Below are 23,230 nucleotides of genomic sequence, written 5' to 3'. Positions count from 1 at the left end.
AGCGTCTGTAACCTGAAGCATTTGTAACCTGAGGTACCACTGTAAACTGTGTAGTATTGTACCATGTATTGCTGCTGTTTTGCATCTATCTATCTATCTATATCTATCTATCTATCTATCATCTATCTATCTATCTATCTATCTATCTATCTATCTATCATCTATCTATCTATCTATCTATCTATCTATCTATCTAATCTATCTATCTATCACCATCATCTATCTCAGTGTTCCCCAACCTTGGGCCTCCAGCTGTTTTTGGACTACAACTCCCATCATCCCTCGCTAGCAAGACCAGTGGTCAAGGATGATGGGAATTGTAGTCCAAAAACAGCTGGAGGCCCAAGGTTGGGGAACACTGATCTATCTATCTATCATCTGGTTCAACACATCTGTGTGGATGTTTTGAACACCCCTTGGGAGTGTGGCAATAGGAATAGTCTCCTTCACTTTAAAATTTACCACAGCAGCATTGGTTGTAGTGTACCAAATATTCTCTAATGACTTGGATTTTAAAAAACCACCACCACATTCATAATAGGTTTACACAACACACTTTCCCCAGCAACCAGAAACCCTATTGTGCATGTGTTGTTTTTTATCAATGCAATTAGATAATATTTTGTACAGGACTATGAAAAAGCCTTGAGTGGATGAGGTCAGCCCCTGTGGTGATCAGCCCCATCTGCTTCTTCAGCTCACCCCCAGTGCTGCACCTCTGCTTCCATGCCTTGTCGGTGACAGTTGTGAGAAGATCTACTTGCACTTTGACGTGCTTTCGAACTGCTAGGTTGGCAGGAGCAGGGACCAAGCAACGGGAGTCCTAGGCTCTGTGGTTTAACCCACAGTGCCACCCGCGTCCCTGGACCAGAGTTAGGTGCACCTAAAATCTGATCTGCTGTAGTATTGAGTCACTGGAGCAAATGCATATCTTAGTATTTCCCTACTGAGACGAAGTCTTTAGCTTATCAGTCACTCGGAGGCTCAAAGGTCTTGCTTATCACTGGTTATGTTGTTAGTTATTATGAAAACGCTGCATTTCCTCACTTTAATTTAAACACCAGAGCTGTGGAATCTGTAGAACCAATAAGTGCAAACTTGTCGTCGTTGCTTTGTTATTGAAACCTCGGCTCAAGCAGCACAAACAACTCCAGTAATCCTATTGTAGGTGGCTGAATGCTTCCTAGCGTGAAGTTTTGCCTTTACTCTAGAAGCCGAACCTGTTTCCTAGTGATCAAAGAAGAGCTGCTCTCTGGGTCTGTGTGAGTCATACTGTGTAACAGCAGACTAACTTTGTTGCTGTCAGCTGACTTGCCTCTGTTAAAACTCACAGAGACTAGTCAATGGGAATCAGTCTTGACTGAAGTAGATAGTAAAAGATGGGAATCAAATTACTGTGCCTTCTCATTGCTACAGTTTTGACTGCCTATTACATATACAGCCCCTTACCAGAGAATGTTGAGGACCGCTGGAAGCTGATGCTCCTTGGGGCTGTCTTTAGAACTTTAGACCATGTGGTAAGCTTAGACGTTTCTTTATTCCAGGCGTCTTGTGCATGTGAGATTGCTTGAATGCAAAAAGGTGTGTGTGGGGGGGGTGAGCTTACTGAAAAATGTTGGGATTTTGCAAAATGAGAACTAACAGCTATTAGTTGCATTATTTGGCAGCTGGTGGGGGCATCATGAAACAGAATTCATTTCTCTCTCTTTTTTTTGACTCTCTGGACAGAAATGTCCTATATATGAAAATGAAAACAAATAGAAGGGAAGCTTACCTGTTAGCTTTTAAAACCATTTAATAGCTTTACAAGGCTGCGTATCCTGTTTTCTCTGTTATTCTCTAGCTGCTGTAGAAATATGAGCACCTCACTTTTGAGTCAGAAGCAGTGCAAAGCTCCCTTTGATAACAGATATAATTACGCTTCACATTTCATACACACTCTTTAGTCTGCACGGCTGTTGCTATAAATAACCAGTTTTAATGCTAGAAGCAATCAATCAAGGGGAAAGCTCTTAGAATTTTCCTCGCCACTGATGTAATTTCTAATTGAAATCTGGTGTAAGGGAGAGGGGAACATCCCTGCTAATATATCTACCATGCCAGACACTGTTAATGATCTCCGAGTGAATTGTGGCTACTGCAGCAATTGAGCATAGACTGAAATTACTTTTCTTTTAGGTATCTGTTTTGCTGTACTGCATACATGCATGACTTTCACCAGCTTGCCTGCTTATGTATAGCATCACCCAGGAGCTGCAGGGTCGATTGCATAAAAAGAGAGATACGCATAAAATTACAGAACTCGTTACAATTATTTCCCATTTCTGGGTAGCAAGTGGTTGTGGGTTCAAGCTCCACATTGGGCAAAAAATCCCTGCATTACAGGGAGTTGGAATAGATTAGCTTTGTGGTCTCTTCCAATTCTGCAATTCTCAGATTCTATTAAGTTGCTGGACATTTTTGTCCCTAAGTGTAAAAATCTGTTTGCATATGCAGAAAGAGGACCCAATGGGTGGTAGCCACTAAGTTTTACTTTGAATAGACCCACTGAAATTAATTGACTGACTGTAGTCATTGTCTTTAATTTCAGTGAGTCTGCTTTTAAGTAAAAGCTAAGCCGACTAGTACCCAAGAGCTGCATTTATTCACCAACTATAAGGCATCAGATACATATGGGAATCTGACCTGTTTCTGAGGCAAGGTCCCTAGGGCTTTGCCTGCTGGTTTCCAGCCAACACTGTGACCACACTTCAGGGTTTGTGTGTTTTATTGCTGGCATGCTGCTAAAAGAGTAGCTTTCTGAGCGCTTGCTGAGGTGTGCAGAATTTAGGGGTGTGGCATCAGTTTTCATGTCACTCCCTGGGTGTTTGAATTGCCTGGTGGTGGAAAGGTCACAAAAGCGCGGCCTTAGAAAGGAGGAAAATAAAGGAAAACAGAAGAGAGCAACAGGAAGAAAAGTGTCACGCAAAGCAGGGGGGGGGGGGAAGGGCATACAGCACATGCCTGAATCTGATTGTTGGGAGGTGTGTGGCAAGGCAAATAGGTGCAGTATGACTAACATGGGAGAGGTAGGTGGGGTTGCCAAATTCTGCATGGAACTAGAGAGTTCCTGCATTACAGGGAGCATATTGGTATGTGATTTCCCCATCACTTTGATGGAAGAAGCAGCATGGGCTACAATTCTCCATTCCACATGAGAGCCATTTCTGGTAATAATAATAAAAAAGCATGAACAGAAGATGATGCCTTTCCAATAGGGCCCAAAACTTATATTATTTTACCCTGGGAGAGCTTTGATGAGTTCAGCTTCTCCTAACAGAGCCAGTGTGGTGTAGTGGTTAAGAGCAGTAGACTCGTAATCTGGTGAACCGGGTTCGCATCTCCGCTCCTCCACATGCAGCTGCTGGGTGACCTTGGGCTAGTCACACTTCTCTGAAGTCTCTCAGCCCCACTCACCTCACAGAGTGTTTGTTGTGGAGGAAGAAGGGAAAGGAGAATGTTAGCCGTTTTGAGACTCCTTCGGGTAGTGATAAAGCGGGATATCAAATCCAAACTCTTCTTCTTCTTCTATCACGGCTCTGCATCCTAAAAGGCTTTATCTATGTGGTGCCTGTTAAATTATGGCTTCATGCCAGGGTTGTTTAGATCACAGGTCCTAGTCTGACAATTTAATCACTGCCCCATTGGCTGCCTAGCGCTAATAGCAAACTCTGTTCTCCAAAATGGCACCATCTGCGCAGAAGCGGGGAGGTACCAGCAGGCTGAGCAGGGGGAGCCCCGACATACAAAAAAATCTCTAAAGGGTTGGGAATTCCTTCCCTTCCAAAAGAGCCACTTTGATCAAGGCTAAGCAGACTTCATGGCCATTGATTGCTGGGAGTAGGGAAGGAAAAACTAGGGAGAACAGAATGAAGTACCATATTTTTCGCTCTATAGGATGCACTTTTTCCCCTTCAAAAATGAAGGGGAAATGTGTGTGCGTCCTATGGAGCGAAGAAGCCATAGCCCCGCGAGCCTCTCCCGGCTGGAGAGGTGACGCGCGGCTATGGCAAGAGCCTCTATAGCCGCGCATCACCTCTCCAACCGGGAGAGCGCGTGCGGGGCTAAAGAAGCCCCCCGCAACCCTCTCCCGGCTGGAGAGGTGATGCGTGGCTATGGCAGGAGCCTCTGTAGCCACGCTTCACCTCTCCAACCGGGAGAGCGTGCGCAGGGCTAAAGAAGCCATAGCCCCGCGACCCTCTCCCAGCTGAAGAGGTGATGCGCGACTATGGCAGCAGCCCCTCTGCTGCGCACCTTTCCGCTTCTCCCCGACCTGCTCTTTGGGGCTGGTGGTGGGCTTCCCCCCGCCAGCCCCAAAGAGCAGGTTGAAAGGAACATGAAGCCTGGAGAGCGAGAGCGGTCGGTGTGCACTGACCCCTCTCGCTCTCCAGACTTCCAAGGTAGCCGCCTGAAGGCGACTGAACGCACCTTAAACGGCACCTTGTTTTAGAGGGGGAAAACCAAAGGGGGAAAATTCTCCCCCTCTCTGCACAACGCCTCCTACCGCTTCGCTGAAGGGGCGCTGGGCAGAGAGGGGGGAGAAATTTTTTTTCTTGTTTCCCCCCCTCTAAAACAAGGTGTGTCCTATTGTCCGGTGCATCCTATAGAGCGAAAAATACAGTATCCTGCAAGGGGGAATGGCAGGCTGGCTGGCTTCATGAACAGGAGTGCTCCACACTGCAACATTGCATTGCAAGTCCCAATGTGGTGTAGTGGTTAAGAGCGGTAGACTTGTAATCTGGTGAACCAGGTTCGCGTCCCTGCTCCTCCACATGCAGCTGCTGGGTGACCTTGGGCTAGTCACACTTCTTTGAAGTCTCTCAGCCTCACTCACCTCACAGAGTGTTTGTTGTGGGGGAGGAAGGGAAAGGAGAATGTTAGCTGCTTTGAGACTCCTTCGGGTAGTGATAAAGCGGGATATCAAATCCAAACTCTTCTTCTTCTCTTCTTCTGGTAACAGCCTGTAAGAGAAAACACAACTTGTGTTTTCTTTGCTCATAGCAAACCCCTCCAACAAGTGCTGAGTTGCCATATCTTTTTTGTTGACGTTGCTCGTCTGCCTGTAATAGCAGCCTAACAGTCAGATATTAAGCTTTCTCCCTTCACTTCTCATTTTCTCTTCCGGGCTTCTTTTTAAAGCCACAGGAGGAAGGTGAGAAAAACAAAATAGACAGACGCTTGTAAGAAATCTGAAGCACTAAACCTTGTCCCAGTTATATTTTATATATGTAGATAGTGATCTACATACAACGTGAGATTTCTCGTCCTGCTTGTTCTTCTGGTATCATGTGTGTGGGACAACACAATATAAATGGATTGAAAGCTTGATCCTGGATAAACTTTAGTTGTTATACTGCAGGGTTTTCGGACAGGAAAATTGGCTTCCAGGTGGAGAGGTCAAAATTAGAAACAGAGCTTTTGGAACCCAATACTAAGAATCTGTCAAGAATGTATAACTTGCTGTTGAAATGGAATACACAGGATGAGATGGTTAAATCAGTTATGATTAAATGGGCACAAGACATTGGTCATGACATTATGTTTGCTGACTGGGAACAGTTATGGACTACCGGTATAAAGTTTACGGCATGCAATGCCTTAAGAGAGAACATTATGAAAATGATTTACAGGTGGTACATGACCCCAGTCAAGCTTGCAAAAATCTATCATACGCCCAATAATAAATGCTGGAAATGTAAGGAAACTGAAGGTACTTTCTACCACCTTTGGTGGACGTGCCCAAAGATCAAGGCCTTTTGGGAAATGATCTATAATGAAATTAAGTAGGTACTTAAGTGTACTTTTCACAAGAAACCAGAGGCCTTCCTCTTGGGCATGGTAGGCCAATTGGTGTCAAGGAAAGATAGGACGTTTTTTATGTATGCTACAACAGCAGCAAGAGTTCTTTTAGCAAAGTATTGGAAGACACAAGAACTACCCACGCTGGAAGAGTGGCAGACGAAGGTGATTGACTATATGGGACTGGCTGAGATGACTGGCAGAATCCGTGACCAAGGGAAAGAGACGGTGGAAGAAGATTGGAAGAAATTTAAAGTTTACCTTAAGAACTGTTGTAAAATTAATGAGTGCTAAAATGTCATGGGTAATGTAAAACAGAATTGCAACGATAAACGATTGGGTAAGAGAAAAAGGATTAAAGAAATTGAACCATAAGTAATTGAAATTAGGGGTTGCTGAAAAAGTTTAAAACAGGGATGCAGAAAAGGGAGGTATGGGGAAGTCGTTGAAATAAGGTTTAAGAAAAAAAGGTTATGAAATTATACGTGTTTATATGTTTGTTTGTTAATGTGTTATGTCGTGAATTGTTAGTTTTTGTCTGTTAATATATGTTGTAAAACCAATAAAAATTTATTATAAAAAATATATATATATATACTGCAGGGTTTTCCTGGCAATGTGTGGTGTTGCTACATAATGGGAGGGGCTACGGCTCAGAGGTAGAGCATGCCAAAGGTCTCTGGCTTAACCCCTGGCATCTCCAGGTAGGGCAGGGGGAAATCCTGTGGAGCCACTGCCAGTTAGTGTCTGCAGTATTGAGCTAGAGTGACCAATTCTCTGACTTGGTATAAGGCAGTTTCTTATGCTCCTATGCCAGATGCCTTGAGCTTCACCCATGCCTTCTTCTGTAGATGGTAAATGTATGGAGAGGGAGAGAGGTGAACTGTGCCACTGGTCCACCCCCACAAATCATGCACTACTAACCTTGCCCCCTTGATACCCGCATGTTCAGTGCAATGTCTGCAAAAGGGTGCCCATGAACAGCTGGATGTATGTAAAGGTAAAGGTAAAGGTAAAGGTAAAGGTAAAGGTAAAGGTAAAGGTAAAGGGACCCCTGACCATTAGGTCCAGTCATGACCGACTCTGGGGTTGGGGCGCTCATCTCGCTTTATTGGCCGAGGGAGCCGGCATACAGCTTCCGGGTCATGTGGCCAGCATGACTAAGCCGCTTCTGGCGAACCAGAGCAGCGCACGGAAACACCGTTTACCTTCCCGCCAGAGCGGTACCTATTTATCTACTTGCACTTTGATGTGCTTTTGAACTGCTAGGTTGGCAGGAGCAGGGACCGAGCAATGGGAGCTCACCCCATCGCGGGGATTTGAACCGCTGACCTTCTGATCGGCAAGCCCTAGGTTCTGTGGTTTAACCCACAGCGCCACCCACATCCCAGGATGTATGTAGGCACCCTATATATCAGGATTTCTGATCACACAGGGGTCGTTGTTGTGATTCAGCTGCTCATATGTGACTGTGCCTTTGCACATAATATTCTTAATACTATTTTGGTGCTAGGCAAAAACATTCCTCTTAACCCAGGCGTTTGGAGAAGTGAAGAATCTATGGCCTTCGAAATGTTTATTGGGCTGTGGGTGGGTGGAGGGTTATTGTGTTGGTTTTTTTGTGTGTTATGTATTTTGTGCTTTTGTACTGTAAACCGTCCTGAGATTGCAGATGAAGGGCAGTATATAAATAAATATTAATACAATATTTATTAATGAAAGTATTTAATCACCACCATCAACACCTAGAATAAAAGAAACCTGCATATGTACAGTACCATTAGCGGGAGAAATCAGTGCATGGGTGCAAGCCCTCCCTATTTTAGGAATTAGGCTGAAGGGAAGCAGACTGCCCAGGGCCTTGGGCAGGAAATTGTACTTGGAGAAAATGCACCCTCACATAATGCACATTATCAAAGCCCAGTTCCAACCCCTAAATTATATTTTAAACTGAGAGCTCGACTGCCAACCTTAAAGGATCATGGGGCACATTGGATGTATGTGTAGCTATTTCTCTATCCACAGTGCATTGATTTCAGCAAAATGTGCCCTACTGTCTGCACTAGGCTATGAATTTGAATGACAACCAAAACAGTGTAGGTGGCTGTGTGTCCAACTTTCCAGAGGTCAAGCCCTCTGTTTGACGGAGGAGTACGGTCCCAGTTGGTCAGAAGGAGAGCAGTGCGGAAGCACCTTGAAGTTGCCCATCAGTTGCTGGACAGCCCACTAATCTGGCACACAGGTCACTTAACCACAGTCTTCCCCACTATGGTGAGATAAATTATGGAAAATTTATAAATTTATAAATTAGTACTTGTGCAAATAAATTAGCATATGCAAATGTTATGTAGACCCTTGTCCCCTTTTCGGTTTTGTGCAAATCTAATGCAGTACAGAAAGAACACCAGAAGCAGATAGGAACATGGGAAGCTTCCATATACCAAGTCAGATTACTGATCCCATCTAGCTTGGTATGGCTTCTCAGATTAGCAGGGGCTCTCCCAGGATTTCAGGTAGGACTCCTTCCCTGTTCTACCTGGAGATGCTGGGATTTGAACCTCAGCCTTGGAAGGACCACAGTGCAGTGGCAGAGCACCTGCCTTACAAGCAAAAGGTCTCAAGCATCTGCAGGTATGACTGGGAATGTACCCTAACTGAAGCTCTGGAGAGCCACTGAGCTAGATGTACCAAGGAGTCTGATTCAGTATAAAGCAACCTTCTATGTTCTATGACAGTTTGCATGCAGTTCCTCCCCAACACTGCATTGTTTTCACAAGAATGTTTCATGCACCATGTCTAACACCAAGGATCATGCATTCTGGGCAGCATAATGTGCTGACATCAGGAAGTGTTACCAGAGAGGGTGTGGGTCTAACCATATATCTAACCATGGATTCTGGACTCAAATGATTTCTGGTCATTTTGTCCAAATCCTGGGTTGCAAAACAGCTCTTTGTGCAACCTTAAACAACATTCTAATTTTAGATGATGATTCTTCAGAATAAATGAGATTGGTTCATCCATGGACATTTCATCTGCTTAGCAGCAGATAGTTCTGGAAGATACGTTTAACACCACAAATGCTGCAGTAAAGTAAATTCAGGAATCATTCCTATGTTGAAATAGCATCTATATCAGCTATGCAGTTTCCTTCAGATACTATAACCGAGATTTATATGCTGCCTGCCATGGCATACTGTGGTCATGGAATGTATTGCTTCCTCTGTAGGGGGAAAACGCAAAATAAGGAGAGGACATTTGAGCAGACAAAGGACCAGAAGAGAAAGGATTAAGCAGCCTCTCCCTCTCCCTGTTCTTTTTCACAGATGCAACCTGCCCTAGGCTGCTCTAGGTTTAAAAGAAAGAGAAGGATTAAGAAAACTCTTCTTAATCCTGTCATTTCAGCCAAAGTTTGCTAAAGAATTAAGAGGCTTTTAATGAACTTCAACAGCCCTTTTCTGGTGTTACCCTTTCGTGCAACTGATATTGTTTCAGAGGGAGCACAGGGCTGCATCCTGTGGTCCCAGCAGCTCCCCACCCCATTCACAAACACAGGTGTGGGGTGGGAATGTCTGAAGAGATGAACCTGCTCTACACAGGTAGACTGTGATGTAGAACCCCTTGCTGACCTAGCAGTTCGAAAGCATGCCAGTGCAAGTAGATAAATAGGCACCACTGCAGTGGGAAGGTAAACAGCATTTCCGTGCGCTCTGGTTTCCATCACAGTGTTCCGTTGCGCCGGAAACGGTTTAGTCATGCTGGCCATACAACCTGGAAAGCTGTTTGTGGACAAATGGTGGCTCCCTTGGCCCGAAGTGAGATGAGCGCCGCAACCCCATAGTTGCCTTTGACTGGACTTAACCGTCCAGGGGTCCTTTACCTTTTTTACCTTTTACCTAGAACCTGGCATGATCAGGGTTTCAGAGCCTGAGTCACAGTGTTCCCCCTCTTCAGTGTAGATAGCGGAGGGGCAGAGACCACAGGGGCTTGTCGCTGGCTAAACCCTGAATAACGCTAAATTTTCGTTTGAATATATACTGGAACAAACATTTTGTATTAGTTTGTTCCATGATACAGAGTTATGGTATTATGTTACTGAGCTATCGGCAGGTTTTAAAGAGTCTCTGAATCCCACTTCCTTATTGTTGCAATTTTGTGACACATTCGTAGTAGGAGTAATGATTTTATTCGTTGTTTTTCCAACAACATGTAGTAGCATGACTTGGGGTGGCTATGACTAGGTGGAAAGGGTGGTGGTGGTGATGGTGTTGTTTAAAAAGGCAGCCCTTAGTACAGTGGTACCTCAGGTTAAGTACTTAATTCTTTCTGGAGGTCTGTTCTTAACCTGAAACTGTTCTTAACCTGAGGTACCACTTTAGCTAATGGGGCCTCCCGCTGCCGCCACGCGATTTCTGTTCTCATCCTGAAGCACAGTTCTTAACCCGAGGTACTATTTCTGGGTTAGCGGAGTCTGTAACCTGAAGCATATGTAACCTGAAGTGTATCTAACCCGAGGTACCACTGTATACCGCTCCAGAAAACTTAAGAGAAGCATGGAGTCTGAAGATAACTGTATTCTTATCTGTGCTTTAGTCTGGGAACATGCACAGATACGATCCACGCAGCGCCGCTGCTTGGCTCCACTGCCTGTCTCCTTAACAGTTATTGCCTCCTGCTGTTGCTTGTTTATGCTGCTATGACTTCTTCCTCACATCTGGCCTCTCCTGCAGACTGTGAATTAAGGATGCCGGTGATTGATTACCTGCCTGGAGGTCAGCATTTCCAGGTGGGCTGCCTTCACTTCCTGTGGAAGGAAACAAGAATAGGCTGCTGACATTTCTCAACCGGCATGTGGTTTGGAGTAGTCCAGCTGTCGCTGGGTGGGGGCCATTGTTTGTTGTGGGTTTTGGGATCAGGTAATGATGGTATAATGAAGTCATAAGAGTGTGGTCAGACCTCCTCTGGCCTTTAGCAAAACTTGAAATGTAAAATATAAAACTTAGCAAGAAACCTAAAGTTGTTGACACGGGCCTCGTTTGCACTGTACATTTAAAGCTCTCTTGTACCACTTTAAGACATGACCCCCCCCCCCGCCGAATCCTGGTAACTGTAGTATTTAAAGCGTGGGATTGATTGGCAAATCACTCTGGGCCCCGAGGCTTACACACCAAAATTACTTGAGAAAAACAAATACTTAGCCATCAGGGATTGCATATAATCACTGGAAACAATCCAGCATCATTAGGCAACCAATAGCAATACAGTGGTACCTCCGGCTACATACGCTTCAGGTTGCATACGCTTCAGGTTATAGACTCCACTATCCCAGAAATAGTGCTTCAGGTTAAGAACTTTGCTTCAGGATAAGAACAGAAATCGTGCTCCAGCGGCACAGCAGCACTAAAGTGGTGCTTCAGGTTAAGAACAGTTTCAGGTTAAGAACAGACCTCTGGAACGAATTAAGTACTTAACCCGAGGTACCACTGTAAATCATTGCCAGATGTGAGTGAAGTAAGTGAGTGGACTAATTAATGTAATGAAAAGGCTGTGTCACTGCTTGATGGTATCACATATGCAAATATATTTTGTTACAAAAGACTTGTGATACAAATGGTTTGGGAGTGTTAATCCTCTCTTTCCCTCGAGGAGATGTATATAAATAAAAGACTTATGGTGCCAACCCAGAAATAAGCCCTGTTGAATTCAGTGTTCACCTAGGCAATTGCAGCCACAGCCTTTTTTCTACTAGGGCCACATTCGCATGATATATTTAAAGTGCTATGGTACCGCTTTAAACAGTCATAGCTTTCCTTACCCACAATTCTGGGAAATGAGGTTTGTTAAGGGTGTTGTGAGATGTTAGGATACCCCAGTTCACCACACGGAGTTAGAATTCTCAGGGTGGCTTAACAATCAATCCTTCTTCCCAGGGAATTCTGGGAATTGTGGCTCTGTGAGGAGAATTTGCGTTTTCAAATGTTCCACTGAACCAGTAGTGCCTGCGCATGACCAAAGTTGGAATTGAATAGGGGCGCTAACCCAAACTGGTTCTCAAGAACTATCAACGCTGACTGGCTTTTCTTTTCTTTTTTGACATTTTGTTTACATGAGGCATTTGTACAAACCAAGTCATGCAGCGGAACACAGGACTATGGGAAGAGAGGGGTTCAGAGGTGTGCAAAACCTTTGGCTGATTGTTTGGACAATCCTTTACATGCCCATATCTGTATCTGAAATAAAAATCTGTTGGTTTATAGATCTTAAGAGCCTTAACTGGAATATCCAGCTCAAGCCGGCTGAGCTGCATAACTGATTGGTGAGGGTGCGGTCATCTCTTTCAGAAGAATACAATTAGTGCATATTCTGCAGTATGTGTGCAAAGGGGCAGTTTAGTCTTTACATGCTGTAGAAACAGATTGTAAAAGGGGTGGTTTTCGTGTTCCTCACGTACTTCCCCTCTTGCACAGTGTTATATTGCCTTCTGTGGGTGTTGATATCTTCGTTTCTTTCTGTTTGTTTTCTGTGAATTGTATTCTGTCCATAATTTCTCCTTGACCCAAATCCAAGGACAGCACCAGACTTCACTGAGGCCTTGTTATGATGCCACCAATGGCTTCTAACTTCTGCAACACACTCGCCTCAACACATAACGCCGCGACACTCTCCCCCCCCCCCCGCCGCTGCCATGATAGTAGCAGCTACTTCACTTTCCACCCTGCTTGCTGTGTCTCTGGGAAGTGTTTGGGAACTGGGCAAGTAGCATGTCACTTTTGAATGGCAGCCAAATTTTACTCCCCTCCATAGAGGCCTCCATAGAGGCCATGGGACGCGGGTGGCGCTGTGGGTAAAACCTCAGTGCCTAGGACTTGCCGATCGCATGGTCGGCGGTTCGAATCTCCGCGACGGGGTGAGCTCCCCTCGCTCAGTCCCAGCTCCTGCCCACCTAGCAGTTCGAAAGCACCCCCAAGTGCAAGTAGATAAATAGGTACCGCTTTATAGCGGGAAGGTAATGGCGTTTCCGTGCGCTGCGCTGGTGCTGGCTTGCCAGAGCAGCTTCGTCACGCTGGCCACGTGACCCGGAAGTGTCTTCGGACAGCGCTGGCTCCCGGCCTCTTAAGCGAGATGAGCACGCAACCCCAGAGTCGGACACGACTGGCCCGTACGGGCAGGGGTACCTTTACCTTTACCTTTATAGAGCCCACCTGCCATTTTAATTGATTCAATACACTATGCCATGAACCACAGATCTGTGAAATTTCATAGGTCTATGGCAAGGGTCAGCAAACCTTTTCAGCAAGGGGCCGGTCCACTGTCCCTCAAACCCTGTGGGGGGCTGGACTATATTTTGAAGAAAAAAATATGAACGAATTCCTATGCCCCACAAATAACCCAGAGATGCATTTTAAATAAAAGGACACATTCCACTCATGTAAAAACACGGTGATTCCCGGACCGTCTGTGGGCCGGATTTAGAAGGCGATTGGGCCGGATCCAGCCCCCAGGCCTTAGTTTGCCTACCCATGGTCTATGGAGTGAGTAAATGGAAATGGAAACCGTGCTTGGCTCCCATGCAATAATGGCATCACCATCCAGACAGCACTTAGATGGTTTTTCATGGGTCCTGTCCAGAAGTTAATTGCTTTTCTTTTTGTATGCACATTACTTTCCATCACATATAAAAGCAGCTTCAGATTCTAAAAAAAGCATGTCCAAACCCACTCAGATTCTCTAGTTTGGGAGATTCAAAGGGGGGGGGGAGAGCCTTACAAATAATAGGCTATCACACTGAAGGTCTCAATGGTTAATCTGGACAGTTCTGGTCTTATGTGGTCATATCTACTCAGTGTAGACCCATGAAAATTAATAACCATGTCACACACATTTGTTTGCATGGGTCTACTCTCGAGTATGACTACCATTACATACAACCACTGATTTTGGCACTGGCAGGGCTGTTGGAGCTAAGCTGAATTTGGAATCTCTCCTGAGGAGCTGGAAACATAAATACAGCACACACAGAAAAGAGAAACACTCTAACAAAGGCTAGAAGCACATCTAATTTATTTCTCTCCAAGAGCATGACAGTTTGCATGAACCACTTGATGACCCGTAACTGTGTTTCGTTCTGTTCTTTACCTCCCCTGTCTCCGCTAGGAAGTAAAAATAGTTAAATGTCAGGTGGAGAGTGTGAGATTTATGGTGGGAATGTGGCTGTGAGGAAAGTGTTTGTCCCCCTCTCCAGCATTTAGCTATCATGAGAGCTAACCAAAATCTGTGTTCACAGTAGTGTGAGCAAGAGAGTACGTGGGATGGCATCTCACACATCTTGGCGTGTCCTCACAGCAAATGCAATGTTATAGGCAATTCCATCTGACCTAGACAAGCAATATTTCACCTTAGCAGAACAACCCCACTTACACACACACACACAAACACAATATTTTTTTGCAGTTTGGAAAGTGACAGGGAAATGCATTGAAACTACTGAATGCAAGATGAATGCATACAGTGGTACCTCAGGTTAAGTACTTAATTCATTCCGGAGGCCCGTTCTTAACCTGAAACTGTTCTTAACCTGAAGCACCACTTTAGCTAATGGGGCCTCCAGCTGCCGCCGAGCCGCCGGAGCACGATTTCTGTTCTCATCCTGAAGCAAAGTTCTTAACCCGAGGTACTATTTCTGGGTTAGCGGAGTCTGTAACCTGAAGCGTATGCAACCTGAAGTGTATGTAACCCGAGGTACCACTGTACTATCATATAGCCATCCTGTAAACAAATAAGAACAGTTATGTAAAGACCAGCCTTAGTCCAACCATTCCATGACCTTTGTGCAAGGAAATTAAGATAAATACTGAATAAACAGGTCAGCTGGTGGAGTTTTGAGTTTTGCATTTGGCTGGAAGAAAGAAGGAAAGGAGTGGTGGGGGGAGTTGCAAGTGGATATTGCTTGCTTTGGGGAAACTGCTGTTGCTTTGTAGATGAACACAATATACTAGGGTGCCTAGTCCCCCCCTTTATGTTGAACATGCATATCTAGAAACAGATATCACAAAGTCTCCAGCGTTCTTTCTAATGCAAAATGCCACTTCTGCTTTGCAATCCCTGGAACTTCTTAATGCTCCAGGATGTGCATACCATTCCAAATGATTAACGACGATGTTAATATGCATGCCCAACTTTTAGGCTATTTTTGATATGAAGGAGAAAGGAAAGAGGCACTGATGAATGTAGTCTTTTATGTGGCTTGAGAGTTGCGTAATACATTGGCATTAATATACCTCTTGTTTTCCAGGGTTCAGTTGCCAACAAGCTGGGCCTCGCGCACCACATGGATGTTATGATGAGCCTCACAAGTTTTGAACATACACTGCCAACATCGGATGAAAAGGTCACTGTGACTGACACAGAATTTAATGGTGTCCCAGTCCGTTTGTATATCCCAAAAGGGCAGCCCAATTCCTTGAAAAGGGCTATGATTTATATTCACGGGGGTGGATGGTGTCTAGGATCGGCAGGTAAGCACGTGTGCTTGTTCCCGCTAATGTGGGTCTTGAGTTGAAAATTGAAATGTCTTTGAGACCAGTGTCGTGATACAACATAGCATGGTGGCTGCTACTTGACAATGTGCTTTTGGAAAGCGTCTCCTCTGCTCCAAGGACAATATACCCGCAGAGGATGTATTCCGCCATCTAATTCTCTGCAAATCTGAGAGAAGCAATTAACTTGTAGTTTGCATCTAGCAGGTAAACCACATGAACTATATGGCACGCGATGAAAGAACTGAAATAATCAGATTGCATCCATTGGTTATGCAAGCAGAAGGCAGCTGTCAGGCTTCTGGGAATCCAGTCCTTCCTCCCCACGGCAGGCTGCCAGTAACCAACAGACAAGAAGCTCTTACCAGTGTATTTTATTCAATGTTCACAGAGAGAGGCTTAGAATGTCGCCTCTCGGGATAATGGCGTTGTTCCAAGTAATCTCCTCCCCTCCCTTCTCTCTCAGTTGTCTACGGCACCCTTACGGGGGCTGCTTAAGGCCATTTGGCTTTTAGCTTTCTGCTCTACCACTTTCACTGCTCGCTGGGTTCTGGGAAAGGGGGCGCGTCTGGAATGCTTTCTAGTGATAATGTGTCAGTCAGCTGTTCCGGCTCTGCTTCTCACCCCTCCTCTTCTCCCATTATCTCCCAGCTTTGCCCCTCTTTTGTCTCAGAGCCATGACCTTCTGCAAACCCCTGTTGTAAATCTATACCATGGGTAGGCAAACTAAGGCCCGGGGGCCAGATCTGGCCCAATCGCCTTCTAAATCCGGCCTGCGGACGGTCCAGGAATCAGTGTGTTTTTACATGAGTAGAATGTGTCCTTTTATTTAAAATGCACCTCTGGGTTATTTGTGGGTCCTGCCTGGTGTTTTTACATGAGTAGAATGTGTGCTTTTCTTTAAAACGCATCTCTGGGTTCTTTATGGGGCATAGGAATTCGTTTATATTTTTCTTTTCAAAATATAGTCTGGCCCCCCACAAGGTCTGAGGGACAATGGACCGGCCCCCTGCTGAAAAGGTTTGCTGACCCCTGATCAATACTGTCTTCCTCTTCTCTGGGAGGTGCTGGAGGAGGGGGGGGGCTCTCCACCATTCCTCCTAACCCTGACAGCAGCCGGACAAATGTATGGAGGACATACCAGTTGCGTGAAGCCACAGGAAGGGAGTGTGTGGCCTTGTGCTCAGGTCCTGCGTACTGGCTTTCCTCTGTCATCTGCCCAGCCACTGTGAGAACAGGTTGCTGGACTAGATGGGCCATTGGCCTGATTTAGCAACCAATTTTTCCCCTCCTCCTCCTCCTTCCTCTAGCAACCTCTTATAATGTGCTAGATCAAACCATATCCAGGGGTTCAGCCCCTGAACTCTGGGAGCAGTGTCATTCAGTGGGGATGGGGAGAAAATCACCCATATTGAGCAGATGGATCCTGCACCAGCAGAGTGTAAGTGGGCCCTAGTATTGCATTTTTAGTACACCATTAACATTGATATTCTGGTTAGTCTGCTGCATATTTTGGTTTAACTCTTGCTTCTCCCCCCACCAAAAAAAAAATCAAATCTAATTTGTATAAATGAATGGCTTGCTATTTTGTAAGTTATTCTTTATGAAAAATAAAATAAAATTCTCAGAGTGCAAATGATGCCTCTTAGAGAATATAAAGCTGTGAAGGACATATTATATCCAAGGTGTGATATATGAAAACTAAGATCCCATCTAGGACACCTTCTTGGACTGCAGCCAAGTCACTTGTGAATGGTTTGTTGAGTTCCTGTCTTTAGATAAAGCGGTGTGCACAGGAATTTATTTCATTGCCAAGTGCTGAATTGCAGGGATTCACAGAAAGTGCAGAAAAAGCTACTGCCAAATGAAACAGGGAACTGTGTGTCTATTTGTTTCAGAAGAGCAATAAAATATTCTTTATTACTTACTTTGTTGCAGCCATGCAACCCTATGACCTTCTGTCGAGATGGACTTCAGAAACACTAAATGCTGTCGTCGTATCAGTCGAGTAAGGAATGGTGCTTCAGAGTGTTTATTGTGAATAACACCTGATCCTTTGCAAATAGAAAACTAAGCTTAATTGCTGTAATCTAACCCGTGCACTGAGCATACTAAAGCCCACTGCTAATTTATTTAATAAGCATTATATGCTGCTTGATGGTTAAAACCCCAGGCAACTTCAAAGCAGTTTACAGTGAGCTTCAGCACAATGCAACTTGGGTTTGGACTTTGTAGCATGCAGGGAACGAAGTTCTACAGTTAAAGGTAATTGCATATCAATCACATAACATGGGAGTAATGCATAGGCACCAGTCCCATCGACACGATTGAAGTGAGTTTCCCAGCATGCAGCAGTCAAGAGAGGAGGGAAGAAGGACGTAGCTTTGCTAACTTTTCTCAGCTGGAGGCAGAGGATTGTTGGCATCTGTCTGTCTGAAGAGGCAATGAAAGAATGTGCCATCAGGTCAATCCAAACCATTGGAGAGTTACAGCACCTGTTGTGACTATAGAAACCGATAAGGGAGAGACATGTTTTATTGCAGCTGGGACAGATGAAGGCATCCAGTTTCACTGGTGCAGATGCACCATGGTGTAATGGATGGACGGAGTGTGGTAATGGGTGGATGGTTGCAGTGTGGGCTAGCTCTCAATTAAAAATTGAAAAATGCAGGTCTTCGGGGCTTTCCCAAAACCCTGCAGGTCCAAAGGAAGGGAATTCTGAAGTGGGGGAACCAATGCAGAGAAGGCCTTCTAAACTAGGGTTAGGCAATGTAGTCCACTCCATTATGTTGTTGGACTCTAGCTTTAGGGAAGCTTTTAATGTTTAATAGGTTATTGTATTTTAGTGTTTTGTTGGAAGCCGCCCAGAGTGGCTGGGGAAACCCAGCCAGATGGGCGGGGAATAAATAATAAATTATTATTATTATTATTATTATTATTATTATTATTATTATTATTATTATTCCATCAGCCCCCGACAGCATGGCCAACAGTCAGGGGTGACAGGAGTTGGACGTTATGTGTGAACCATGCCATACAGCAAAATGTGGGACTCTTCAAGGCCAAGTTGAAACCCAGTGTTTATATCTGCCAGATCAGTTCTTAAACTGCATTGAGTTTGTAAAATATTTGTAATTCAGTGAGAGAGAAAGGGGGAGTTAGTTTGCCTGGTGAAGGGTAAGTTGTTGGGGTGTAATCAGTGGTGCAAGTTTGCAAGTGACTGCTCCAAACTATATGTTGAAGCAAGTCAATTTAATTGAATGGGGGGAGGAGAAGACACCTAGCATCCATGTCACAAATTAGATTTGCTTTCCTTTCACAACCAATTCTTCCTTTTGAAAACTGTCCCACAAAGGTACAGGCTGGCACCGAAACACCACTTCCCAGCTCAGTTTGAAGATGTGTACACAGTGGCGAAGTACTTCCTGCAAAGCAGTGTCCTTGAGCAATACAATGTAGACGCAAGCAGAGTGTGTGTTGCAGGAGACAGCGCAGGAGGGAACTTAGCGGCAGCAGTGGCACAGCAGGTGAGTCATAACGTATTGGAAAGTCAGGCATTCAAAAGGAGTTGCTTTCGTCTTTGTTATGCATCTGAACCCTTGCTCTCCGGAGCCATCCTGTAACCTGCTACCTTGGGGAAACAACCAGGGCTGACACCATCATCTGGTACCCTTAGGTAACTGGGATCCTCCAACGGGAGCTTATCCTAGGCTCCCCACACTTGGTGACTGGATATGGGAAGCCACCTTTCTAAATTTCCCATGGTGCCCTGGAGCAACATGACACCAGATGCTCTGGGGCAGGGGTGTAGGAACTTCATCACAGGCAACCTTTTGGCAGCGCATGGTGTGCAGGGCCAAAGACAAAGATGGACCAAGCAATGGCTGCAACTCTTACCTTTGTTTAGCATGCTAAACCAGGGCCAGGGCCTTTTCAGTGATGGCTCTGACCTGGTGGAATGCTCTGTCCCATGAGACTAGGACCCTTCGGGGTTTAACCTCCTTTTGTCGGGCCTGTAAGGCAGAGCTATTCCACCTGGCTTTTAATTTGAATTCAGCCTGATCTTTTATTCCCCTTCCCTTCTCTTCCCTCCCCCTCCCCTTCCCTTTTATGAGGATTACCCACTCTGAGACCCCACAGCTAATTCTCCCTTGGCTTTGTCGCTGGCCCAAGTACGACTAATTCAGCCAGCTAGCCCTGGTGATTATCTAATGTTTCTTAGATGGATTTCCCCTAAATTGATTTCTGAACTTTGAATGTTATTGTTATTCATGTTTTTACACTGTATTTTATGCTGCTTTTACAATTAAGTGTTTTAAGTTTGTTGTTAGCTGTCCTGAGCCAGGTTTTCGAACCAGGAAGGGAGGGGCATAAATAAATAAATTATTTTTATTTTTATTATTATGTGTTGAGGCTCCATGCCAGATTTGAGGGGAAGCTGGGCAAAGTTCCCTCTGGGTCCTGCAATGCTTCCCAATTAGCAACCCCACCCCCAGCATGCCACCCCTCACCAGCATCCATGATGGTCCATCCTACAGCAAACCTTTACTGTGTGACCTAGTTCTCCTAGTAAGCCTTTGTGGCAGTTCCTTGCTGAAATCAAACACTGGGAAAGTGCCCATCTCGAACTAAGTGGGTATCCTAAAATGCCTTCAGGATCCAGGTGCAGTTTGCTGAGATTTTTCAGCAGATGATCAGAGGGATATTCTGGCAGACAACTTGACATGGAGAAGGTTCCCTGAATAAAGAAAAAGAACGTTGAAACACCGCCTTGTCGCCAATGATAATTGTATTTTGTTGGCTATGCATAAATAGTACCTCACTATGCCAGATTCTGCAGAATTTCGTTCAAGAGAGGTTAAAAAAACTCCCCAGGAGACATGTTTTTGTATAAATCATTTCAAAATGTGATCTCACTACTAAAATTGAGTCAACCCTCTGTGGAGTTTATAGGGCAGCTGATTGTGTAGATTTGGATATATGAAGTGTCTGGAGCTCTCATAATATTTATCAGGTCGATCAGCTTTGATCATTGTTGAAAAGGTGGAGCTGAGCTTCTCAACAAAAATGTGTGTGTGTGTATCCCTATTTATGCCTAGCAGTACAGCACATGTAAATTGGTTTACTTACTAAATAAGGCTTAAATCCTAAACACATTTACTAGGGAGCGAATGCTATCGAATACTATAATGTCATTCTGAGCAGGAATGTTTAGGATTATGCTGAAAATCACATTGAACCTGGACTTCTGACTTCTGTCTTTTAGGGTTAGGCGTACAACAGCCTTCCGCAATCTGGTTCTGTCTGTACGTTTTGAACTGCAACTTCTTTCTGCCCAATCCACCATCAGCAATGATGGGAGTTTTAATCCAGCATAATCTGGAGGGCACCAGGATGGGGAAGACTGATGTAGGGTTAGGGTGTATCTTGAGCTTCTATTAGCAACTTCCACAGATATAGATGAGAGCTTGGTAAATACGAATTACTTAAAAAAGAATATTAAACACTTCAGATGATAGTGTAAATATTGGAGGCATAAATATCAGCATGTGTAATTTTCAATAAAAGAGGCAGGCAGACTGCAAGCCTATACTGTGTGTGTGTGTGTGTGTGTGTGTGTGTGTGTGTGAATATCTCCTTTTCCTTGCACTGTAAAATGTTTTCTGGTAAGGTGGTCCATCTGACATGGAGCCAGGAGGGATTCTTGTGTAATAAATGACATCTCCCCCCCCCCCTTAACTGTTACAGGTTCTACGTGATCCTGGTGTCAAGATTAAATTCAAGATCCAGGTTTTAATTTACCCTGCTCTTCAGACGATTGATCTGGACTTGCCGTCTTATCGAGACAATGCGAACATGCTAATTCTGCCTAAATCGTTAATGGTGAGATTCTGGAGCGAATACTTTACGACTGACATGTCTCTAAACAGGGCGATGGAGGCCAACCAACATGTCCCTGCAGAGCTAAGCCATTTGTTTAAATTTGCAAACTGGAGTCACTGGCTACCTGAAAGCTTTAAGAAGGGTCACGTTTATACCAAGCCAGTCTATGGCAATTCCGAGCTTGGACAAAAATACCCAGGATTTCTGGATCCAAGAGCAGCACCACTGCTGGTCGATGAAAGCAAACTGCGTGGCTTACCCCTCACATATGTCATCACATGCCAGTATGATGTCTTGAGGGATGATGGACTCATGTATGTCTCACGACTTAGGGAGGCAGGAGTTAATGTAATACATCAACATGAGAATACTGTCCATGGGGCTGTGATGTTTAGTACAGGCCCATTAATCTTAACTGTGGGAGAGAAGATGGCAAATGACTACATTGAGTGGTTGAATAAGAACTTATAAACGAAGCCGCATCTATGGAATACCTTTGTTTCCGATCAATTTGACTTGGGTTTTATACAGGAAGAAATGATTGTTTCTCTGAGTAATTTTGATATTGTACTTTGGTGGTGGTTTGGTAATTGTTATAGAATCCTTTCTTTGAACAAAACCGAGATGGTTGTTTGGGGTTTCTTTTGTTGTATCTGTCAAATTATGCTTAATTTAAAATAAAACATTGGAACAAAATGAATGGTGCTTTCCAGGTGTGAAATTGCTGTTTTGGACCTTTATGTTGTTCTGGCTTGCTTTTGTGAAGACTCATGTGATTCTGCCTGGCTCTGCAAAGTGACCTTTTGGCCAATGGCTCATAGTACCCTCAGGTATTTGTCTTGAGTTAAGATAAGACTTTGGATGAATAGCAGGTTTATTACTTGACTTAAAGGTAAGGATTTTGATCAATAGCTTGAAGGGTTTGGCCTGAGTTCTGTAGCTGAGATCACTTGACAGTTTCATATGAGCCCATTTTATCTTTTCTTTTGGTAGACAATACCTTTCCAAGAAGATCTGTCGAGTTGTGGCTTTCTCTGTTTCTAATTTTTCCAATCTTAAATTATGTTCTCCACTTTTTTTGCAACAGTTTTCGATTATTATTATTTTAATCTTACAAATATTCATCACCATTTGAGTGCAATTTTCTCCTAATAAACACATTTCTGTATGCCACTTTTACAAATCCACACGTTTGCAAGCACATTGTTTGGTTGGGAAACTGCTCTGCAAAATTCAGAAAAGTACAAATTTGGAAGGATGGTTGCATTCTGGTTTGCATATTGTTTGGGGAAGATGTGAATTTGGTAAGTTTGCCTTCCAAAGTGAACTGAATAATAATAATAATAATAATAATAATAATAATAATAATAATAGTAGTAAATGTCACTTTATGTTGCAATGAGTGATGCCCATGGAACCTAGTATTTTCCCCCAGAAGGCTGCTGCTTGAGAAAGTAGCTGTGAAAGCAATCCATGCTTCCGAAAAAAAAACCCCAAAACACCCTTTGCCCTTTTGACTACATTAACAATTTAAACAAGATGGTTTTCAAGCAAAAAAGCTGGAGGTGTTTTTTAAATTTTATTTTACATGTGATAGACCAGCAATCAATGCTGCCCTCACAACCCATGTAGCTCAGCTCTCTTCCAGTGACCTCACTGCAAATGACTTAAATTCAGATGTGACTGGAAAACAAGGGAATAAGGAGAAACTTGGGATTCTGTTCACGGCCAATTACAATTAGCCGTCTCCCAGCAAGCTTATTGCAAATAAAGCCACGCTTCGTTTCAGGCAGTGATGATATTCAGCACCAGCTCTTGCCCATATGTATTAGATGTTAATTTTATTAACTCTTCCCAGCTTTCCTGACCGACTTCTCCTCAGTGTTCAGCCTCTGTGTTTTGTCTGACTACCAAGAGCTTTCACATCGTCACCAGAGAAAAGTTTTTTTCCATTCAAAACTGCCCCAGAAAGC

The 23,230-nt window shown here is 44.2% G+C and overlaps 1 protein-coding gene across 1 annotated transcript; it reads left to right on the top strand.

Annotated features, from left to right (window-relative positions):
* The first annotated feature begins 1,234 nt into the window (after positions 1-1,234).
* Positions 1,235-21,957, top strand: AADAC (arylacetamide deacetylase). Its single transcript, XM_083613501.1, has 5 exons — positions 1,235-1,517; positions 15,131-15,353; positions 17,313-17,382; positions 18,730-18,901; positions 21,123-21,957. The coding sequence occupies exons 1-5, from the start codon at positions 1,380-1,382 to the stop codon at positions 21,726-21,728; spliced, it is 1,209 nt and encodes a 402-aa protein (XP_083469627.1). The 5' UTR covers positions 1,235-1,379; the 3' UTR covers positions 21,729-21,957.
* Positions 21,958-23,230: the final 1,273 nt, after the last annotated feature.

The sequence above is a fragment of the Podarcis filfolensis genome (assembly GCF_964270895.1).
Source record: "Podarcis filfolensis genome assembly, chromosome: 5".
Lineage (NCBI taxonomy): Eukaryota > Metazoa > Chordata > Lepidosauria > Squamata > Lacertidae > Podarcis > Podarcis filfolensis.
Note: the sequence above shows the minus strand (reverse complement) of the source record. Positions and strands in the feature narration are given on the sequence as shown.

What these genes read in the sequence shown, in the direction of transcription:
- AADAC (XM_083613501.1), top strand. Translation starts at nt 1,380, where the DNA reads ATGGGAATCAAATTACTGTGCCTTCTCATTGCTACAGTTTTGACTGCC. An exon ending in TTAGAACTTTAGACCATGTG is followed by an intron (nt 1,518 to 15,130) that starts GTAAGCTTAGAC and finishes CTTGTTTTCCAG; the next exon opens with GGTTCAGTTGCCAACAAGCT. An exon ending in GCTGTCGTCGTATCAGTCGA is followed by an intron (nt 17,383 to 18,729) that starts GTAAGGAATGGT and finishes TGTCCCACAAAG; the next exon opens with GTACAGGCTGGCACCGAAAC.